The following is a 21971-nucleotide window of genomic DNA, read 5'->3' on the forward strand; positions in this document are numbered from 1 at the left end:
TTCTCCGCTATTCAGAAAGGGATGGCATTCTTTTTAATCCCTCAGAATATAACAGTTTACAACACTTTTTTTGGTGTTAAGGTGTTAATAACCACTACAGCAAATATGCTGGAGATAGCACTATTGGGCTGCTATATAATGTACTGCTTGGAAAGGCAAGCCCTATTTGTCTCTTATTGCACATTAAAACACCACCAAACATCCAAAATAGGGTCAAAGCAAACAGATTGCATGAATGAAAGTCAAAATATTACAATTTTTTTTAGGGACTTTGAATTGTGGACAGCCTAATTTTATTCATGCAGTGGCACAGAAATAGGAAGGTTAAAGAGTATTGTTATTATGATGCGTCCAAGCTGGCTTGGGAAGCCTATTGTTACTGTATATCCAAAAATCACCTTGATCGTGACCTTTGGCATCTCCTTAAGGCAAAACTAGCTTTTATAACTCCTTACAGTGTGGAGATGGGGTCATGGTTACTATGGTGTTTAAATTATCATGAGATAATGAACTAATGCAGTATTTTGAATTGAAACTGCTTCATAAAACTGATCTGTTGCCGACACTGACAACATTTTCAACTGGTACTGAGCTTGAAAGCTGTAAAACTGGCAGTTCTAATTATTATTATTATTATTATTATTCACTTTAATCAGGGTAATTACCTACCTCCTGAGACAATAAAACTATGATACGTTGTATGAAAGTGATTATCAAATATATAGATTCTAAAGAACTTGGAAGAGTAAAAAAAAAAAAAATACAGATGAAAAACATCTTTCTAAGCTGAATACTAAGATTCACTTCATATGGACGATGCAAATACACAATGACCTCAAATGAGGATGCCATTTTCCCCTTATATAAGCAAATGAAAAAAATGGAAAAGAAGTTCAATGAAAAATATATTTTTCCAAAATGACTTTTTCAACTATTTTCAATATTTCATGCATGAAAGGGTTAAAAGGGCTCTTATAACTTATTATCATATAATTATTATTATATTATTTACTGGAGATAACCAACATTTGATATCCTGGAGTGCAGTGAATTCAACTGAATTTACCTAAACTTGTGGTCATCTCTATCTCATGGATGAATATGAATTTACCTACAGCTGTAGTCGTCTCTATCTCATGGATGAATCTGAATTTACCTACAGCTGTAGTCGTCTCTATCTCATGGATGAATCTGAATTTACCTACAGCTGTGGTCGTCTCTATCTCATGGATGAATCTGAATTTACCTACAGCTGTGGTCGTCTCTACCTCATGGATGAATCTGAATTTACCTAAAGCTGTGGTTGTCTGTATCTCATGGATGAATCGCCTTGCTATTCTAATTCTTTAATATTCTATATCTTTAAGTGCATCTGTATTGATGTCTGTTTAATGTGGAACAGTCCCTTGTTGGCTTGACTGTCCCTTGAACATTGACAATAAACCAAATATGTACAGTATTCTGTATGAGGTAACGATTATTTACTAGGACCTGAAAAGTCTAAATGAATTGTCTCAGTCATTCAGGTTCGGAGTAGAACGCCCATTATTATTATTTTTTTTTTTAAAAGCACTGAGATTTTCATGAGGCCAGCCACAAGCACATACAAGCTGTTGGCTTGCCAGTGTCCTGCTGTGAGCTCTTACCTGGAGGGGATTGGGTGACGTGAGAGGAGACGGGAGCCCCTGTCCTGGTGACTGGCTCCGTTTCTGCTGTGGGGAGGCTGCAGCAGACTGAGACTGACTGTGGGATGATTGTTGGTTTGTCTGCTGCTGCTGCTGTAGCGGTTGATGGTTCTGCTGCTGCTGTTGCCCTTGGTGTTGCTGTTGGTGTTGCTGCTGGTGCTGCTGTAGCTGTTGTAGTTGTTGCAGATGCTGGAGCTGCGAGTTCAGGGATGAGGTAGCTGCCACAAAAAAAATAAATTTTAGTACTACAGTAGGTGAATGCAATCCTTTCACTTGGATGCTTGAATCTACATGTAAAATAACGAGTATGGTGCTCTGCCATTCCCTTAGAGAGGGGTTCCTCTAAGGGTTGCTGGCTTATAGAGAGGAGTCTCTTTTTCCACTGCCTCTGCCATCAGTGGTGCCAGTACAGTGAATTACATGGACAAAAATAAATAAAAATACACCAAAAAAATTACCTGAGTATGCTTGAAAGTATTGTGTTAACTTCTTAGTTTTATTCCATATAGGGTTTGTTTTTATCTAACTTGCTGCAATAAAGGTAGGCATGCATTTTCTCGCTTTTGAACCAGTGTAAAGCATGCTTTAAAAGACAATATAAAATCAATTTAATAACATTATTATTTACAGCCATTTAATAAACATAATATGGTTACAATGACTACCACTACTAATAATATGTATGTATTCATTTATTTATTTTTATTTCATAAGCTAATAAAACAAGGGTAAGTAAAATTGATAATGTTTATTTTAAAACACAGTATGGTACTGTATTAGCACAAATACAATACTCTTTAGCGATACAGACTAGAACAGCAAAGCTGAGACATGTTACTACAGTGCTGTTATACTGCATTTGCACATTGTACACAAACACTGGATTTAACTTAGAGTTGGAACAAAATCTATAAACTGTATACCATCTGAATGCTATTTCAAGGTTAAGTTATAGAATAATTGATGAACAATTCTGTCACCAATCCTAAGTTTACAGTGTCATCTCTCAACACAAACACATTCCAAATCCCTGGCTTTGACAGCACTTATCTGCAAGGAAACAACACACCAAACATCATGATCAGTTGCTGGTGCTCTATGAAATAAATTCCACCTGAATCCAGAAATAATTGAAAATCCAGAGCTTTAGGACAATTGCACAGAAACAATAACAGCAAGCCAGCTTAATAAAATACTAAAACGACACCCTTTCGTCTACAGTAGTGTCTGAAATTCCTTGTGTGCCAGGTTGGCCCGGTAAATAGCTGGGCACAGCAAAGGGTTACACAAGACCTGTGAAAGTGAGTTCTGCCTATAGCCACTGTAGGCACAATTGCCTGGCATTAATAACTATTTTTGATGTAAGTACATATCTGAACTAATCTTTTGGATTCATTCTTGAGCACACAGTATGCAGGGCAGCATGTGTAGGGATGAACCATGGAGTAAAAGTTATGCAGTAAACCTGTAAAAAATAGTAATGGCAAACTGTTGTAGACGTTTATGCATTGTTGCTTTGTCTGAGATGTGTTCTAGAGATCATACGTAGAGAAAAAAAAAAAATGGTGCACAGAAATACATATATTGCTTTTGTAAACATATTTTTATGTTACTGTAATGTGCCAATACAAGTTGAATCATTTGGGAACTGTTGTGTTATATTAAAATAATTTTAAAACTATTTTGTAGCCTATTCGATAGGTGTTACACACACGGCGCATTTAAATCAATGTGGGTTTTATTTCGCAGGGAGATTCAGGTCACTCATCACAGTATTTTTTTTCCTCATAGCTCTCAGATAGGGTTGTCCACAGGCTCCAGAACCTCAGGACACTAAGGCAGGTCAGGTTTTTTTTTTAACTCACCTCTCTAAACTGAAATGTATTCGACACGTAAAGTGAGTGTGAATTGCTTAAGCAGTATAGTAAATGTATTTAAGGTGGCTAACACAATTCCGGAGCTGTTGCTGAGGGCCAGCACTAAAGCACTGCACTATTGTCACAAAAATAAACTAGGACTGGTGACTGTGTATGTATAATTGAGGGGCAGATACGTGTGGGTTAATATTATTGTTTGGGTCTGCAAAACCTGTTATTGTTTATTGTTACTGAATAAATCCTGCTCGCCTGTGCTGGCGTTTCAACTGCACCCCCAGTTGTCTCTCTGTATCGTTTAATCAGCGGCTACCCACACATGTGGCACAAGCACCTGGTCACAACCCCTTTTCCAAACCGGATTAAACCTCTCTGTCTGTTTCATTACCGCACTGCATCACCCTTGCACCTCCACTCAGCCACTTCGGGTTTGAATATTGGTGGCAACGAAGCGAAAATGTAACTACAAACAGAAAGATTCTGCAGAATGTTGGGTCTTCTTCAAGGAACCGTGGAGTATAATTTCATTACCTTTCCCTTGTGGAACTAGAGTAATTAATTGTAATTATAACACATACAGGTTGATAAAATAGTTATCTTAAAATTGCGCTTTTAACACGCGTATGAAAAACCACGAGTTTGAACCTTATTAAACTCAGCAGAGTGACGTCATCCCCTGCTTGCAGAGCCGTGCAGCCTGGAATTGAGACAGAGGAGTTAATGAAAATGTTGAACCTATACTGAATGCTAGGAAAGCAATAGGATTCTACTTGTTCTGTAGTTTAAATGCATTATTGAGAAACGACATATATAGAAGCATATCCATTTAAGGGATAAGTGCTTACTTCTGCAGTGGTGTGTATCTGTACCATTAGTGTTATTATCTACAATATTTTAACCTGCCTTGTTGTGGCTGAAGGTGTTTTGTCTGTTCATTGTAATTCTTTGATCTTGTACACATCATTAAATAAAATGATTATGATGAAGTCTTAATTAACGTGAATGAATATTCAGATTATTTAACAGAGAACTAATAGATGTCTTTATTTATTAACATGGTAATTGTCATTTTGTAGTCACTCAAGTTGATTAGGCACATTAATTTGAAGTATTGTAATTATTCAAATTCATTAATCGTTTAAATTATTAAACAAACTAAATTAGCCCCACATCACTCATACAATCTTACAAAAGCCAAGTACACAAATGTTTCTTTTAACACACGCTTCTAGTCAAAAGTAAACAGATTATTATTTTTTTATTTTTTTATCAGTACTTTTAAAAAACAACGTAACAGGAATATGCTTACCTTTTAATTTCAACATGTATACCATGGAGTCCGATGTAAAAAAAAAAAAAAAAATAAATAAATAAAAAAATCTGAACACTGAAATTTAGTTTTTTTTAAAAAAGTTCTGGTTGTAAATTGAGATTTTTACAGGATCCTTTTTGTTAATGTCTACTTAAACACAGCTGTGTTTTTTTTTTATTACATGGATGTACATTAAAGGATTAGATGATCGTTCTGCAATTACACTGTTGACAGATTAAACAACTCAGGACAACGACTACAGAGCTGCAAATCAGGGTTCATTCGTCTGCAGAACTGTAAACCCTAATCCCTTTAGGTTTCGCATGATTAAGTGTATGCAGAGGTATATTTTCTGCACAAAAGGCTTCTGTTAATTTGAAGTTTGTGTCTCCTTCAAGCTGCTCCCCCCACTTTCATGAAATTGCTTTAGATATTGCTCAGCTAGTTGCTTAGAAATTAATTTCGGCACTTTTTTTTATAGTTCTGTGTAAGTATTCACATTTGTTTAACGTTTACTAACTGTTTAAACTTTGCACTGAAACCAGTTCAAAAGAACGTAAACAGCTGCTTTTTCACGCCGAGTGACCACCGTGACAAAAATCACATCCCCAGCTATAAAGCACCCCCCTAGCAGCAATCAGAAAGGCACCTGCACTCACTGGCCAGAGGGCAGCCTGTGGCTATTCTGCAGCCCCTTCTCCCAGCAGCACACATCATGTCTGCAGGCAACTATCGTTCAGATTGGGATAAGAGTATAATCAAAGGAGAACTAAAGATTAAAATTAAGAATGAAGGGATATAAAGCCAGAAAGCAGCGTACATGAAATCTCAGTTGTACCAAAAACAAGGTGCGTGCACACAATGCATGAAACGTGACTGATAGAATACAATACCAAAAAAAAACCCACTAATGTACAACCTGCAATGAAAAATTGATTAAGTACTGTAGGATAAGCATTTTCATAAACACAGTGTGGTGTAACTGAAGGATCTACTGATATGAACCAGAGAATTAGCCCTGACAGCAATGCATTATAGACAATGTATTGTAAGGATGTGTAAGGAATGCATACCAGGGTCCTACTAGAACCCGTTTCGAATTTCTAATAGTTAAGTCGTATTCGAAAAAGGAGCTTGTTAGCCTGTAAACACCACACTTTTACATTTCTCCTGCCTCCTGACACTTTGACACCAATGTTATACCATACTATGAATTATATATATACCTTGCTATAAAGGCAAGAGTCCAATTCTGACTTGAAATACTAGGATAAGCCATCTAACAGGCTCTGACATAACCAGCAGCTAATTTTTCAACAGTGGACCAAAGGAAGACAGCGAATAGTGTTAAAGAAGACAAAAAAAAAAAGTTCTATCAGAAAATTATCTAAACCAGTGATTTCCTCCAGCCCCGATAGGAAGCCCAAAGAAAATAAAAGGAAAACAAATTCAAGAGGAATAACTATAGGCCCCAGGTGGGCTTATTATATGACTACGCTGCAGGTAACAACATTCTTTAACTGTGGCGCTTCATAAATTCTATTATCTTGTTAAGACTGTCAAGACCACTGACCTTACTTTCCCCACTAACAAGGCAGCTAGCTTTATCACACATATTCCTTTGACCAATGATTTTTTCGCATTATAGCTAAACAATGTCTTCGGCATCTCTCTCTTAAAATTAATTGAATTCTCGCATTCTGCGAGTAAAAAAAAAAAAAGAAAAAGAAAAATTGGAAAACACATTATGCACGTCTACGTTGTTATTATTCCACATCCACTAGGGAGTTTAACTGTGGGCAACAAGCCATGTTTAATGCAGAGTTATAGGTCTGATGAAGGCAGTGTTAGTCAAAGGCATAATGAATAAGGTCTAAGCTGTTCTGCACAACAGGTTGAAACTGAACTACAGTAGTTAACAGATAAGCTACTTAACCCCGTGGGGCCTAGCAAGAAACTTCTCAGAACAACACATTAATCGTTTTAATTACTTTTTTTTCTCTCAGAAATTTGCACATTTCAGAATAGGGCCCTAAGTGTACTACGGCTGATTTAGTTGGTCTGTAGTTTCATTGGAATATGAAATACGCACACCTGTCAACACTGAGTTTTCAAAATACAGGAGCTTTTGTAAACTGAAATCTCATACCTGTCAACTTTTGAAAACACAAAATTGAGAGCGGGTGGGGGTGGGGGGGTTGCAGGTGCTTGGCTAAGAATGTGAACTTGCCTCATGCACTGAATGCATGCCTGCCACAGGGCTCCCCTGGGTCCTAAACCCTGCTATAGGCAGACAGGGATTGCAGTAACCACACACCAACCATGAATTTTGTAGACATTAAAGGTTTGCTGACATAAGGGAGGTTTACAGTAGAAAACGTGAGAAAATCGGTCTCTGGAGATGTCCGAGAGAAGGGTAAAAAATACGGTGAATACAGGAGAGTTGACAGGTCTGAATAGGTTTAGTGCAAATTAGCCACTTTGAAAACAACTGTTATTTTGATGGAAAACTATAATTTAAGGATAAATAATAATTGTTTATACTCACTTAAATATTGCTCTAATCAATGCATTATAAAAAATGTAAATAAAACAATTGTCAGAATGTGAAGAATATTGATTCTGCTGACTTAACTAGAACTGAGTCAGTGATAAAATGCCAAGCTACTTATATGTCACCCTTTGTATAGTAAAGGCTTCGGCACAGAAAACACACTACATCTGTTAACGTTCGCTCATCTTCCTGACCCCTGTATTTTAATATGTAGGAATTGTAAAAATCCTGAGTCAAATGTGAATGGCACAGCTATAATTCTTTATGAAGTAGCAGGTAAGATTGATTGTCAGGGGTCAAAAGGCTAGGTCAATATCGGCTCATTCATCAGATGAATGTCATTTTCGTTTTCTCTGTCACCAGAAAGCTTTAAAAAAAATAGCAACTCCTTTCTCATTACCCAGGACCTGGCTCCTTCCCTGCCATCCAGTATTAATGAAACCCTGCCTCATGCTTGTCTTTTTTTCCCACATGTTTGCTAGTTTTTTCCCAGCAAGTCCTGTAATTGGAAATAAATCTCTACTTTAGCTACCCCAAAATCACCAATCCTTCTGACAAAAAATTACTTTATGGGAAGTTTGGGGAAAAAAGTGAAAGCAGTTAGCGTAAAATATGGTTATCTGTATTTGATTCCATAGTTTGTCTAAGCTGCTATTCCATTAACTTATACATGTGAGTATTCCATGTGATGGGGTAGTGATTAATGTGCATAGTGAAGCAGAGACCACTTAGACCACATTGCAAATCTGCAAGATGCATTTATTTTGTTATTATTTATTACCTAGTTCTTTTTGGGATAGTTGTGATGGGGGGTGCCTGTGTACAGTACACAGAAAAGTATGATAAGATCAGTTATACATAACGAGTCTAATCAGAGAAGACAACACATCTGCAAGACATACTATTTATTACTGGAGTGTTATTTGGGGATTTTAGGAATTGTGATGGAGAGGTGCTTGTGTACAAAAAAAACAAGAACGATTATTTTTCAATATTAGGCTATTGGCTGCTTATCTAATCTGCAACCTCAAAAATGCACAAGCACACATGGTTTCCAAAAACTTCGAAAGTGATATTTGAATATATCTAATGAAAAAAAAGGCATGGCCTATTAAGCAACACAGACAACTCGTGGAACATATCTTTGCCATAACAAAATATGTCTTCTTAAAAGCTAGTGCAAAACATACAATAGCTTGTGTGTGCAATAGGGATGTGGATCCGTTTCTTTCAAGCACGGGATTCAATTCTATTATTGGCATTATAGTTAATCGACTCCAGAACCAGGATCTATTCCAACGATAATAATTATTACAGGTTAGTTTGTATGTTGCTTTTAAAGTTTCAATTGTTTTTGGAATGATCAGAATCAAAATGATATAATTCAGAATCAATTCCACCAATTCCCAGATCAGGAATCGACTCACAATTTTTTGGAATCGCCCATTCCTAGTGTGCAAAGTAAATTAAAAACTGAGTTATTATTTATTTTACAGGCATGTGGCTTGAGTGCTTTCAGAAGAAAATAAATATTTCTGCACATAAAATGGCTGTCTAGCGAGACAAAGAACACAAACAAGTCTGAAATCAAAAACAAAAACAGCTTTAAATAAATTATACACTAGTCATTTTTCTTCTTTGGAAAAAAATAAAATACTATTATTTGCACAGTTGAGCACATGTAGAACCTGAAGGACTAGCCTTGGAAAAAGTCAAGTTACCCAACATCAACTCAAAAAAACTCACACAGCATAGAATGAAGGTTAGCTTTACTTGTTGGAGACTGTGTCACACCGGCTCCTCCTCTTTACCCCCTGGACTGTCGCTATATCTCTAGACGAGACTGACAGTCATAACTGCTCTATTGGAGCCTGGAGCTGATCCAGTGCATTTTAAAACTATTTTTATTTATTTGAATAATGAGTAATAGCAAAATTACCCTTGTATTACTCATGGAAAAAACTGCCATACTCGTTACGAACACTTGTTTGTACTCATACTCTGGTACACCCATATTTAGGTGGTGTCATAAGTTGGTTCTTTGAAACCTTGAAGGCTGGAGGCTAGATATCGAGGATATCTTTTTTTCATTTCTGTTTCCCAAGGAACACTTGCGCAAGCTGTATTTACTGATATTCTACTTGTTATCATGCACAGTCTGTCATGTTTATTGTTACTTAAAAAATTACTGTGCTGTACAAATATATATATATATATATATATATATATATATATATATATATATATATATATATATATATATATATATATATATATATATATATATATTTTGTACACAAGGTTGAGGTAGGTCTGACGTTACAAAAATGCTTTACTTTTAAACTAGAGAACTTATATTGTATTTTAAGTATTAGGTAAATAGAAATGTGTTTGGATTACATTATTCAATTAGAGGTTGCCCCCTTATAACAGTAATAATTAACAGCGCAACTCTAAATGATAAAGCTTTAATTGTCACTGAGAGAGAAGAAGCATGATGAGAGTTGTTGTTGATTTACAGTAGTAGGATGCTCTTCTGATATTTTTATTTATTTTTTTCTTTAATTTGTTTTTTTTCTCCTAATTTGAAATGCCCAATTCTATTTAGGCTCAGCCCACCACTACCACCCCTGACTCGGTTGCGGAGAAGACGAACGCATGCTCTCCTCTGAAGTGTGTGCTGTCAGCCCACCACTTCTTTTCACTCTGCAGGCCCGCCATGCAGCCGGCCCAGAGATACAGCGTCGGAGAACAACGTAGCGTTGAACAGCTTATAGGCAAGTCCACAGGCACCAGTCTACAGGGGTCGCTGGTGTGTAGCGATCTAAGCCCTCCAAGGGTCGCTGGTGTGGCCGATCTAAGCCCTCCCTTTCCCAGGTGGCACTCGGTCAATTGTGTTCCGCCCCCTGGGAGCTCCCGTCCACGGTCGGCAGTGGAACAGCCTGGACTTGAACTGGTGACGTCCAGGCTTTAGGGTGCACCCTGCACTCCACGCGGAGCGCCTTTACCAGATGTGCCGCTCGGTAGCCCCGTTCTTCTGATATTTTAACCGAGTTAACTAAGCATTAATTTAACTTGGAACTGAAGATAATGCATCACATGAAGGATTAGTTAGAAGTTGTCCAGTTGGCTCCTGAAGGGTTAATGTTTATAAGTAATCAAAGTTGAGTCAATAAAAGAGTACTTCTCTCTAACTCTCAGAGGCACCAGTAATTCATTTGATCATTTTCAGTCATTAACACCCATCCACAGCGAACACTACTTGCACATTGCCTCATTAATTCACTTGAGATCAGTCCTCTAAGTTCATTCAGACACACAGCACTGCAGGCTTACATTCTAAACCCTTAAAAGGAGTTGTAATTGATGACTGTTTCCAAAAGCTTACTGTAATGGATTTATAGTAAGATTAAAATCAGAGACCTTCTCAGGTCCAATTGGAAGCTACACCTTTAGGTGTTTAAAGTACACTTCTTTTAATCTGCCCTTTCAAAATAAAAAATATGTGTAAGACATTTTTTTCAGAATTATATTGCTGCAAACGTACAGCAAGATATTTAAACTGCAAAACAGCAGTACAGGTAGATTTAATGTGTATGTATACTGGATCTACCTGAACTATTAAAGTGGATCTCTAGAATGTGTCACGTATTCCTATCCAAGACTTTTAAAAAACTGTGTACATTCTCGCTGTCACTCTCCTGAAAACCAACATTTACTATAAAAAAGGACTACAGTACTGGTATTCAATTACATTCTCTGGCAGGCTAGATAAGCCAATTTCCAAACCTTGCATGACATAGGGCTTTCATGATGTGCATAGCAGTGGGGGGGGGGGCGTTAAACGATCATGAAAATCTGACTGTTTAATCACACTTTACATAACAAAATGTTGCATCAATACACCAATCAACAAATACATCTCAGAAATGTCTACTTGTAATAATACAATGTCTGATTGCCATTTAGATATTCAAATGACATATTGCAAAGAAATAATTATACAAAACCCACAAATCCTATTAAAAACAACACACTATTAATCTAAATTTTATTTAAACTATGAAATAAAATTATTAAATTATACGTTAATTTCATGAAATATGAATGGACATCTAATTTCCCTTTTTTATTGCCTGAAATTGACACTCCCTCGCCCCATCTTTTTTTTGGAAAATTACTGCGCAGCAAGCATTCAAGCTAACTAATAAAAGCACAGCAATTATTAATAAGCATTTTAAGCGCCTGATTTAGAAATATAGCACTGTGTCTAAATATGTATCAACATGTTTTAACTTCAATGTGTTTAAATGTAAATTAAAGGTTTCTGACTTAAATACATGGCATGCCAGTAAACAGAGGGAAAATAAACTTAAGTGCACATTTAACGTGCCATCTCCTCTGACAGGCGTGCCGTACGTGTATTTCTTTAAGCCCAAATAAAAGATCTCCGATAGGCTTGGTTTTTTCTGCTAGTTTACAGTGCTTGAATAGCTTTATTTCTCTGACTGTTTGCTGTTTTGTCTATATCTCTCGCTGAATCACTCTTTAAAAGAAAAAGCGTAATTATGGTTCTCTTGACAACTAAACTAACTGTGTTTAGCAAACTAAGTCAATGGAGGAAGACACCTTACAGGAGAGGAGTAATTATTTCGAATAAAAGTACACTGTAAAATAGTATTCACCGCTGAGTTATGGAATATGCTGATACGAATAGGAATGGATATGCACAAAGTGTGAATATAAACAATTTCCAGATAAAGTGCTTGTTCCTGTATTACGGTGTGTAAAAAAGCAACAAAAAACAAACAAACAAAAAAAAAAAACTTGTTGGCAGATAGCGGCGACCTTTCAATCTTGCATATCTGCAATTTCAGCTTTTGTAATGAAGGACAGCTGAAGCTCGATGGGCCAAATGGAAGGCTTTTGTGGGCAGGATTGGGCCCATACAGTAACCAAACATATACAGTTGTTTTTAAATAATGTGAAAATCAGATTAATTTGTTCCATTTCAGAAACTCAACCTATAAAGTTGTTCTTGACAGTTGTTTGTGGTGTGCCATTTCTCAGTTATGCTGTTAACCACCCAGCGGACTATCTCGCCATTTTCACCTGGAGCACAAACAAGTCCAAATTTGTCACTCCCGTGAGAATAGCATGCAGGCGCTTATATGTGCACCTGCAAAGTTTAACAGGTCTTTTTAACACGCTTAATAAAAAAGTTGACAATAGAACAAAATTGTGCTCAGTTTTGACTTTCACTGGCAGATGGCAGGACTCCCTAAGAAATGTGCTTGACAGACCGGGTCATCTGTATACACACAGCTGAGAGTGAAAAATGGATGCCTGTAAATCTACAGAGAATAAAACAAGGAGTTTTTAAATTTTTTATTTGTTGGTGTTACAAGTTGTAAGATAGCCTTGTCAGGACTGGTACTGGTCAAAACAACCTATTTATTTAATGTACCTACACTTCACAGATAATAATTAATATAACAGCGATATATACCAGTGCCTGAAAATGGGGAAGATACTGTATATGATGTGATTGAAAATTTGCGACGCAAGTTTTCTGATATATATGTGTTAGATAAAGACATTAGCATTGATGAGGGTTTGAAGTGCGTCTGCTTTGAAATCTATCACACAAAAAATAATTTCTAAAAAGAGATATGCCTGCACAAGTATTATAATGTTATTATAATGCTGCCATTGTAAAAAAAAAAAAAAAAAAAAGTATATTTTTCTACTTCTATAATGCGCAATTGGGATATATATATATATATATATATATAATATATATACTATATATATATATATATTATATATATATAGATTATAGATATATATTATAATGCCTACAACTGTAAATGTATTGTTGTTATTTACGTTCTATTGAAATAATATATTTACGCTTTCATAACAACAATAAAAAAAGTGTGTACTTTCAAAAACAAGGCAAAAATGGTTTGTTTAACACAAAAAGCTGTCCAGCTGGCTAAGTGACGGCCTATCCGATTAATGAACAATAAAGGGGCAGCTGGGTTAATGCCATTATGGAATTGTTAAAAGCATCTGTACAAATAAACCCCTCTTGTGAATGCAATGCAGCATTCTGATTGGTTCAGATTAGCTAATGAGGGTGACCTGGTTGACAGAAGGTATTTTTTAAGTTAACTGGCCAATGCAATACAGTTTGAGAGTTGCGTGTTGTGTGTTGTGGTGGAAATCTCATTGGCTCAGGTGCAGGTGACAGGCGTATTTTAATACAGACATTTGCCTTGGACAACCAGTCCCTGATTGGTCTCACAACAGAGCAGGGCCTCCTCACTTTCCTTTCTCACTTTACGTGTTATTTTTCAAAACACTAACATTACTCAATAACAAACTTGAAAAACGAGTTTCTCAACTTCTAATTAACTTAAGATGTATCTACAACTACCAGTTTCCATTTCTCTCAACTTAAAGAGTAAGTAGTCGGGTTCAGAAAAATACAGCATTACAAATCCCCACGTGTTATTATAAAATTATAAATGCTGTAAGCTTTAGTCTACTACAATCTGATGGCAGTTGCAAGATGGCCAACGTTGGATAAAGGTATAACAAAACTACAAAATAATCTAAACTTATAGGAGGCTTAGTGGTCCAGTGGTTAAAGAAAAGAGCTTTATACCGGGAGGCCCTGCGTTTAAAATCGCTGATAACAAGACCATTCCAGAGTTTTTGGCCGATACCTGGTGTTAGCACCAGGGTTGGTTAATTTAATGCTTCATTTAATTGAGAAGATTTTATAATAATGTTAATTTAATTATTAAGTTGCCTAGGTAATTGTGAATTGATTGTTAATGGGACCCCACATAACTGAACTTTTTGATGATTTAATGCATTACCATGATGAATGGTATTCCGCATTCAGTTTTTGTCATTGTAAAATGTATTGGTTCACTGAATACAGCATAATTGATGAGGCATTTGAAGGCCTCATGTTTGTTAAATACAACAAAACCTACTACTGAAGTCATCATTTTGCACTGTCAGTTTGAAAATCAAATTTTATATGCATATTCGGAGTGCATTTGTTTGCTTCGTTGTACTTTTTAAGCAAGTTTAAAAAAACAAAAACAAAAAAAGCCTTTAAATTTGCCTAACCCTGGGTAGCGCAGGAATAAAAACTCTTGGAAAAGCGAGGTATCAAAATTACTCCACAGGGCATTTTCTTAGAAAACCCCTTTGCGCCCCCCCTTAGCACACCATAGTCAGGCATTAACCACCTTCACCTTACTCAGGGTTCTCCCCAGGCCATTTCAAACAGCTGAAAAAAAAATAAATTTGCGCCGGCTACTGCCAGTCAATTTTTTTTCATATTATTGTACTGTAAGGTGATAGATAGCAGGGCTATACAAATGCACAAAAGTGTATTTCTTTTGTTGTGATATTGTAAAAATATGTACCCATATGCTTGTGAGAGATATTGGGGTTTGTGTATAGAGGCGTGATGGGATATCAGCTGTTGTCAGTTGACATACAAATGCAAGGTGCTGGATTATTACACTGCGGTTTCATGCAACAGTTACGATAGTGACCAAATGTATGTGAGTATTGTTGTGTAAAAAAAATGTTAAAATGAACAGTTGAATTCCAAAAATCTGGAACAGCGAAAAACAAAAATAGACATGCATTAACAAGTGAAAAGGTTGCAATTTTTTTGGTGTAAACTCCATTAAACCTACATTAACCCTACAACCTACTAAAGAAAAAGAAAATATAGAACATAAAAAAGAGCAACCAGACAGTCAATTTACAACAACACACTATTCAAAGTCTTTGTCGTATTACACATTTAAGGTATGGCAAGTTTTTTTTTTCTGTTAAAAGTGCACCCAGATGTACAGAATTCATGTGGAGAACCCTGCTTATTATTAGTAGCTTGCCCTATGAAATATTGTACGGACGTGTTCCCACCCCATTTTTACTCTGCTGTAAATCTTTTTTTTTTTTTTTAAGTATCTCAGCATTATCAGTTTGGCTGAAATGTAATTTAAAATAACTACTGAAGTGGAAGTATGTTGTTTTTTTATTTTTTTGACAATTTTTTTTATGACAATAAACCAACGTTTTTGAGATTAAGCACATTGCTGGAAACCTCAATACAGCAGGAACCTGAGAGTAAAGAGGATGGGAAGCGTATCAAGGAAAGGCTTGAAGACCTCCTATCACTTGCTGGGATCTTTGGATAAAGCTTCCAATGTGTGATACAAGATGTTATCAAACAGTGCTGTACAATGTTGGTCCTAGGGGCAGACTTGAAAGAAATGCAACCACTACACAAAAAAAGAAGTGTTAAAATAAATAAACAAATAAATAAATAAATAAATAAAACAGGAATAATATGCGGGCCACACTGTGTTTGATGTTTGGCCATTGATTATCTCAGCTTTCTTTCAAACAAATCACTGCTATCTGTCCCAATATCAGCGATAAGGTTTTGGAACAAGAATAGACATGGATGTGGGCTGCCAAGATGGAAATGATATTTGCTTCCCTCATGCGGTTGATGTGTCATTCTCAGCTGCATCCAGCCTTTTGTCCTTCAAGCCTGTGAAAGACCGCACTTTAATGCCTGTAGGTTTACCATGCATGGTTATTATACAGTCTTCATGTTCACATCATGTGTTGTTGGACCAAAGCAGAGTCTACAAAGTGAAAGCCTCATGCAAAATTTATGCTTATAGGGCTGTTTCAGTCAGTGGAAAAATCAATACTGCAGGCTTGATGCACAGAAATGACTGAGTGCTCTCTGACTGACACTAAAAGCACCAGGAGATTGAGAGGCTACATTTGCTGCTCAAGAAATCGAGTGTATTAGAGCTTTTATAATAGTCTGCTCACCTTATATTAGCCTTTCCTTGGGATTATTTTTGATAACAATTATGATTGTGGGGTTTAAAGCAATTTTGCCATTATAAAGAAAAAAGAAAGAACGAAAGAAAGACAGAAAGAAAGAAAGAGGCTTATTTATGTCTCGTAAAGATGTCATTTTTCACATTCCAGCTGCTTTATATAATTATTTTTGCAATGTTGTATGTTGAAAAGAAAAACAGCCTTGACTCAAAACATATTCCCCTGTCTTTCATAATGCTTTGAACCCTTTGAAGGGAATTTGGCATTTTTAACAATTATTGTGAGTTAAAGAAAAAAAAAAAAAGTGGATTAACTGGGATATTGAAATGCCCTTTGTCATGCTGTCTCAGTTTTGCATCAAATGACTTACACAGTATTGTGGTATGTAACACAAGCTGCTCCTACCTTTAGAATGGTTATTAATTTAGATGTTGACTATTATCTTTTTAATGGCACAGTACAACCACATGCTGACTATACTTTTTAATGATTACAGTCTTACTTATCTGTATTTTAATTTGCATGTTCTTTCAAATCAGCACACTAGCAAAGCAGCCACAACAACAATAAAAAGGATAGTGATGTCAGTTATGGGTTTTTAAGATCATAACAGTACAGAAAATACACCTCAAACATTTTTCTATATGCCATTCTAAATGGGAGTAAAAGGGTTTTTAATCTGTTTTTTTTTGTTATTCATTGTACAAATAACAAACTTGATATAATTTATATTACTGAGATCATCTAGTATAAAGAAAAATACTGTATAGATTGTTTTTGCTAATTTAGTAGTTTCCTCTGCTGCAGTTTGCTGAATTGTATATGAGATATTTGGGTGTCTAAAATGATGTATGATAAATGAAGAAGCATGCTACTTATACGCTTATCATGTTCGCTGACGAACAACAGGTTCAACAAAGGGCACAGCCAGTAAATGAAATTTCCCACCAGGACAATATATCATCACAAGAAATGTATGCACTAGAAACGCACAGGCTTTCTCAGGACAAGGTGCAAAATGGTATAAAAAAAAAAAAACACCCATGAAAGGAAGGAAGCTTTCCCTTTACTTAACCATTTCAAGTTACTGGACATAATTCAGATCACAATTTCAAAGTGTAATATCAAAAAAGTGCATTAGTCAATTTTAATGACAAGATTAAAATGTCTTTTAAAGTGGGAAATGCTTTTTTTTTTTTTTAAATACTGCATATATTGGTGTGTATGTTTTTAAAATAGTATCACACTGCCCCAGGACATACATACAGTAAAGGATATACTTGTTTAAGACCATGTCATCTGAAATGATAAAAAATGTAAAAGCTTCTCTGATGCTAAAAAAAAACAAACAAAAAAACAGGGCATTGACTGTTGCAGCATCTATTGCATAGCATATATTATCTAGTATATCAACAGAACCTCATGTTGTTTGGTTATCTAAACCAGAAGGGTTATTCATATGCATATGTTGATTTTAATGTTGATCAGAAAAGCAGGAAAGCGAGAACAGTTTCATAACTGTTAACAACCTTTCTCAACACTGTCTGCCTGGCACAAAACACAAGCATGTTTTACAATTACAGTACATCCTTAATTACATTTGACAAAACTGTGAAGGAATTTTGAACAGATCTGACTGGTAAAGCTGAGAGTGAGAATTGACTGGGAATAGGGGAGCGGGTTTGATCCAGAGTTAGGCCATAAATGAATGGCTAAATTAAATCTAAATTAGTTCTAAAACTAATAAATGCTAAGGCCAATAGACACACGCGCTCACAGATTCTGCAATAGCTAAATATTTAAAAAGTATATCCCTTTTGGTATACGTGCATGAGCTGCTTTCTTACTATTCCATATTCTAGTACAGGGATTCTCAAACTCGGTCCTAAACAGACCTTTTTACTTGTTTTCAGCTCTTAATCAGTTGCAGTTCAAGTTACTTATAAAATGTTACAGCTAACTTGAAATATGCAAAACTGTTCAAGAGCTGAAAACAAGTAAAAGGGTCTAATTGAGCAAATTATCAGTTCAATTAAGGGTCTAGTTAAGTAACTGAGAGCTCAGTTGGAATGAAAACCAGCTGCAACACGGGGTCCCCAGGACTGAGTTTGAGAAGCCCTGTTCTAGTACCTCTGTGGTCTCCTAAGGTCTAGAGCAGGGGTCTCTAACCCTGGTGCTGGAGAGCCCTTATCCAGCAGGTTTTATAGGCATCTTTACATCATCTTTTCTAAAGATCTTGAACACCTGTTAATATCGACTAATTAAGCCAACAATTGGTTCAATTAAGTAACTGAGAGATTGATTGAAACGAAAACCAACAGCCACAGTAGCTCTCCAGGACCAGGGTTGGAGACTCCTGGTCTAGAGACCATCATCACAGCTGACGTATTTAACTAGACATCATAGAACTTATTATGCTTTAAAAGAAAATAACTGAAAAGCCCACACTGTAGTTGAATATACAGGCATGATGCATTATAGTAACCAGTTACACAGTTGTGCAGGAACAATCTAAAAATGTTTTAGATTAATGAATGATCGACATATGACTAAACGACAAGGCCTAGACAGTTGAGATGATGGTGCATCAACATCTGAATACACATACATTTGAATATTAAGAAGTACTTGCCAGTAATCTGATATCGATGTGAACATTTTATATTTTCTTTTTGGACTCTGATGAAAATAAAAATGGGATACTAAAGAAATATAATGGTATATTTTTATTTAAAGCAACAAATCAATAAAAAAAATGTTTATGACATTTACACACACACGCACACACAAAACATATTTCCAATTTAGAGTAAGCAGATCTGTTTTAAAATGAAATGTACTTAAAGCTTAAAAGTGAAATGGATCTCCTCCTTCCTCACATGTGCGACCACTGTGAAAGGCTTTGTGGTCTGTGCAGATGCTATCTAATCCAGGCGGGATGTACTTGTGGTTAGTCAAATGGGGGGACTCTAAGGATCATTAAAACCAGAGACTCCTCTCGGGGGCCTTTTTACCCTGCTGACTCACTCTGAACCTGCCAAAAACACAGCAGCAGAACAACTATCATGAATCCAACCTACAGACAGACTAGCGACCTCCTTGAAGAGCAGGGCTATTAATTAGGACAATTATGCCAAAACCTACAATTACAAACCGCAGACTCCATTTAGCAGTTTCTCTCTAATCTTGCCCTTCTGCAATGTTAATGTTTTTAAAAAGTACATTTTCAAACCCTTTGCTGCTTAAATTCCCCACAGTCTACAGTTTCAAAAGGATAGGGCAAGAACCACATACTTAATTTTGACTTATTCAGCAACATATGATAATAAATGCTCCCTTCATCTATTAGCAATGCAATATCACTTTGCAACAATTGACTTCCTTTTTTGTTGTTGTTGTGTTGATGCATGGTTGAAGTTTTCCATGTCCCTTCTGGTTTTGCAAATATGCCTCAAAGCTAGTGTGCTACATAAAAAGCAGGTCCAATGGTCCAAGAGTATTTTTCACACTGCCTTATTAAGCTGTTATGGAAAAAAATAAGATTAAAAGGAAAATATGAAACAAGTGTAATTACAAAAAGTGTGATTATAACATCATGTTTTAATTTAAAAAATAGGAGCACGTTAAAAGAGCAATGTTCTTGTATTGACGGTGTGCTATAGACTCAAGTAAATATACAGAATGTCGTAAAACGTCAAGCTCTCACCAGGTATCTGCGGTTAAGCTTATATATTTATTATTGTAACATCATCATTCATGCAGACGTGTTGCGCCCACTGGTCATCGTACGAAATGATGTTACTGCACTGACAAAGGCAGGGGCCACAACGTGTCTGCATGAGTTAGCTTCATTGTTTTTTCTTAATGATGTTATAATAATAAACATCATATTTTAGCATTACTAAATTAAATACATTGTACCTTGTTGTTACAGAACAGTGGGAAACAGGGCGAACTCTCTCTCTCTCTCTCTATAATCTCCATCACTGTGAACTACTGCATCTTAAAATCTGCTTCTCTGATTTAGTCACAAAATCTCCCTATATTCCACAGATGAAGAAGCCTAGAAATGTATACTGAACGAAAATATAAATGCAACATGTAAAGTGTTGGTCCCGTATTTCATGAGCTGAAATAAAAGATCCCAGAAATTTTCCATAAGCACAAAAAGCTTATTTCTCTCAAACTTTGTGGACAAATTTGTTTACATTCCTGTTAGTGAGCATTTCTCCTTTGCCAAGATAATCCATCCACCTGACAGGTGTGGCATATCAAGAAGCTGATTAAACAGCATGATCATTATACAGGTGCACCTTGTGCAGGTGACAGTAAAAGGCCACTCTAAAATGTGCAGTTTTGTCACACAACACAATGCCACAGATGTCTCAAGTTTTGAGGGAGTGTGCAATTGGCATGCTGACTGCAGGAATGTCCACCAGAGCTGTTGCCAGAGAATTGAATGTTCATTTCTCTACCATAAGCCGCCTCCAACGTCGTTTTAGGGAATTTGGCAGTACGTCCAACCAGCCCCACGCCAGCCCAGGACCTCCACATCTGGCTTCTTTACCTGCTGTATCGTCTGAGACCAGCCACTCGGACAGCTGATGAAACTGTGGGTTTGCACAACTGAAGAATTTCTACACAAACTGTCAGAAACTATCTCAGGGAAGCTCATCTGTGTGCTCGTCGTCCTCACCAGGGTCTTGACCTGACTGCAGTTCGGCGTTGTAACCGACTTCCGTGGGCAAATGCTCACCTTCGATGGCCACTGGCACGCTGGAGAAGTGTGCGCTTCACGGATGAATCCCGGTTTCAACTCTACCGGGCAGATGGCAGATAGTGTGTATGGCATCTTGTGGGCGAGCGGTTTGCTGATGTCAACATTGTGAACAGAGTGGTATGTGCAGGCATAAGCTATGGACAACGAACACAATTGCATTCTATCGATGGCAATTTGAATGCACAGAGATACCAAGACGAGATCCTGAGGCCCATTGTCGTGCCATTCATCTGCCGCCATCACCTCATGTTTCAGCATGATAATTCACGGCCCCATGTCGCAAGGATCTGTACACAATTCCTGGAAACTGAAAATGTCCCAGTTCTTCCATGGCCTGCATACTCATCAGACATGTCACCCATTGAGCATGTTTGGGATGCTCTGGATCGACGTGTACGACAGCGTGTTCCAGTTCCCGCCAATATCTAGCAACTTCGCACACGGAGTGGGACAACATTCCAAAGGCCACAATCAACCTGATCAACTCTATGCGAAGGAGATGTGTCACACTGCATGAGGCAAAGGGTGGTCACACCAGACACTGACTGGTTTTCTGATCCACACCCCTACCTTTTTTTTTTTTTTAAAGGTATCTGTGACCAGCAGATGCATATCTGTATTCCCAGTCATGTGAAATCCATAGATTAGGGCCTAATGAATTTATTTCAATTGACTGATTTCCTTATATGAACTGTAACTCAATAAAATCTTTGAAATTGTTGCATGTTGTGTTTATATTTGTGTTCAGTGTAGTAATGAAGCACTACAGAGCAAGCACAACTACTAGCCATATTTTCTAACTCTAGCTCTAACTTTACTTTTACCAAACGGATACCACCGTGCTACTTGTCCAGTACATTCAACT

At 36.7% G+C, this 21971-nt stretch overlaps 1 protein-coding gene across 1 annotated transcript in view; it reads right to left on the reverse strand.

Moving 5' to 3' along the window:
• Positions 1–21971, reverse strand: part of LOC121313804 (POU domain, class 6, transcription factor 2-like) — a 117070-nt gene that overhangs the window by 48290 nt on the left and 46809 nt on the right. The window contains exon 4 of the mRNA XM_041246599.1: positions 1647–1903. Within this exon, the coding sequence (XP_041102533.1) occupies positions 1647–1903 (257 nt within the window). The remainder of the gene's footprint in view (positions 1–1646; positions 1904–21971) is intronic.

This window comes from Polyodon spathula, chromosome 4, assembly GCF_017654505.1.
Source record: "Polyodon spathula isolate WHYD16114869_AA chromosome 4, ASM1765450v1, whole genome shotgun sequence".
In the NCBI taxonomy this organism is placed as follows: domain Eukaryota; kingdom Metazoa; phylum Chordata; class Actinopteri; order Acipenseriformes; family Polyodontidae; genus Polyodon; species Polyodon spathula.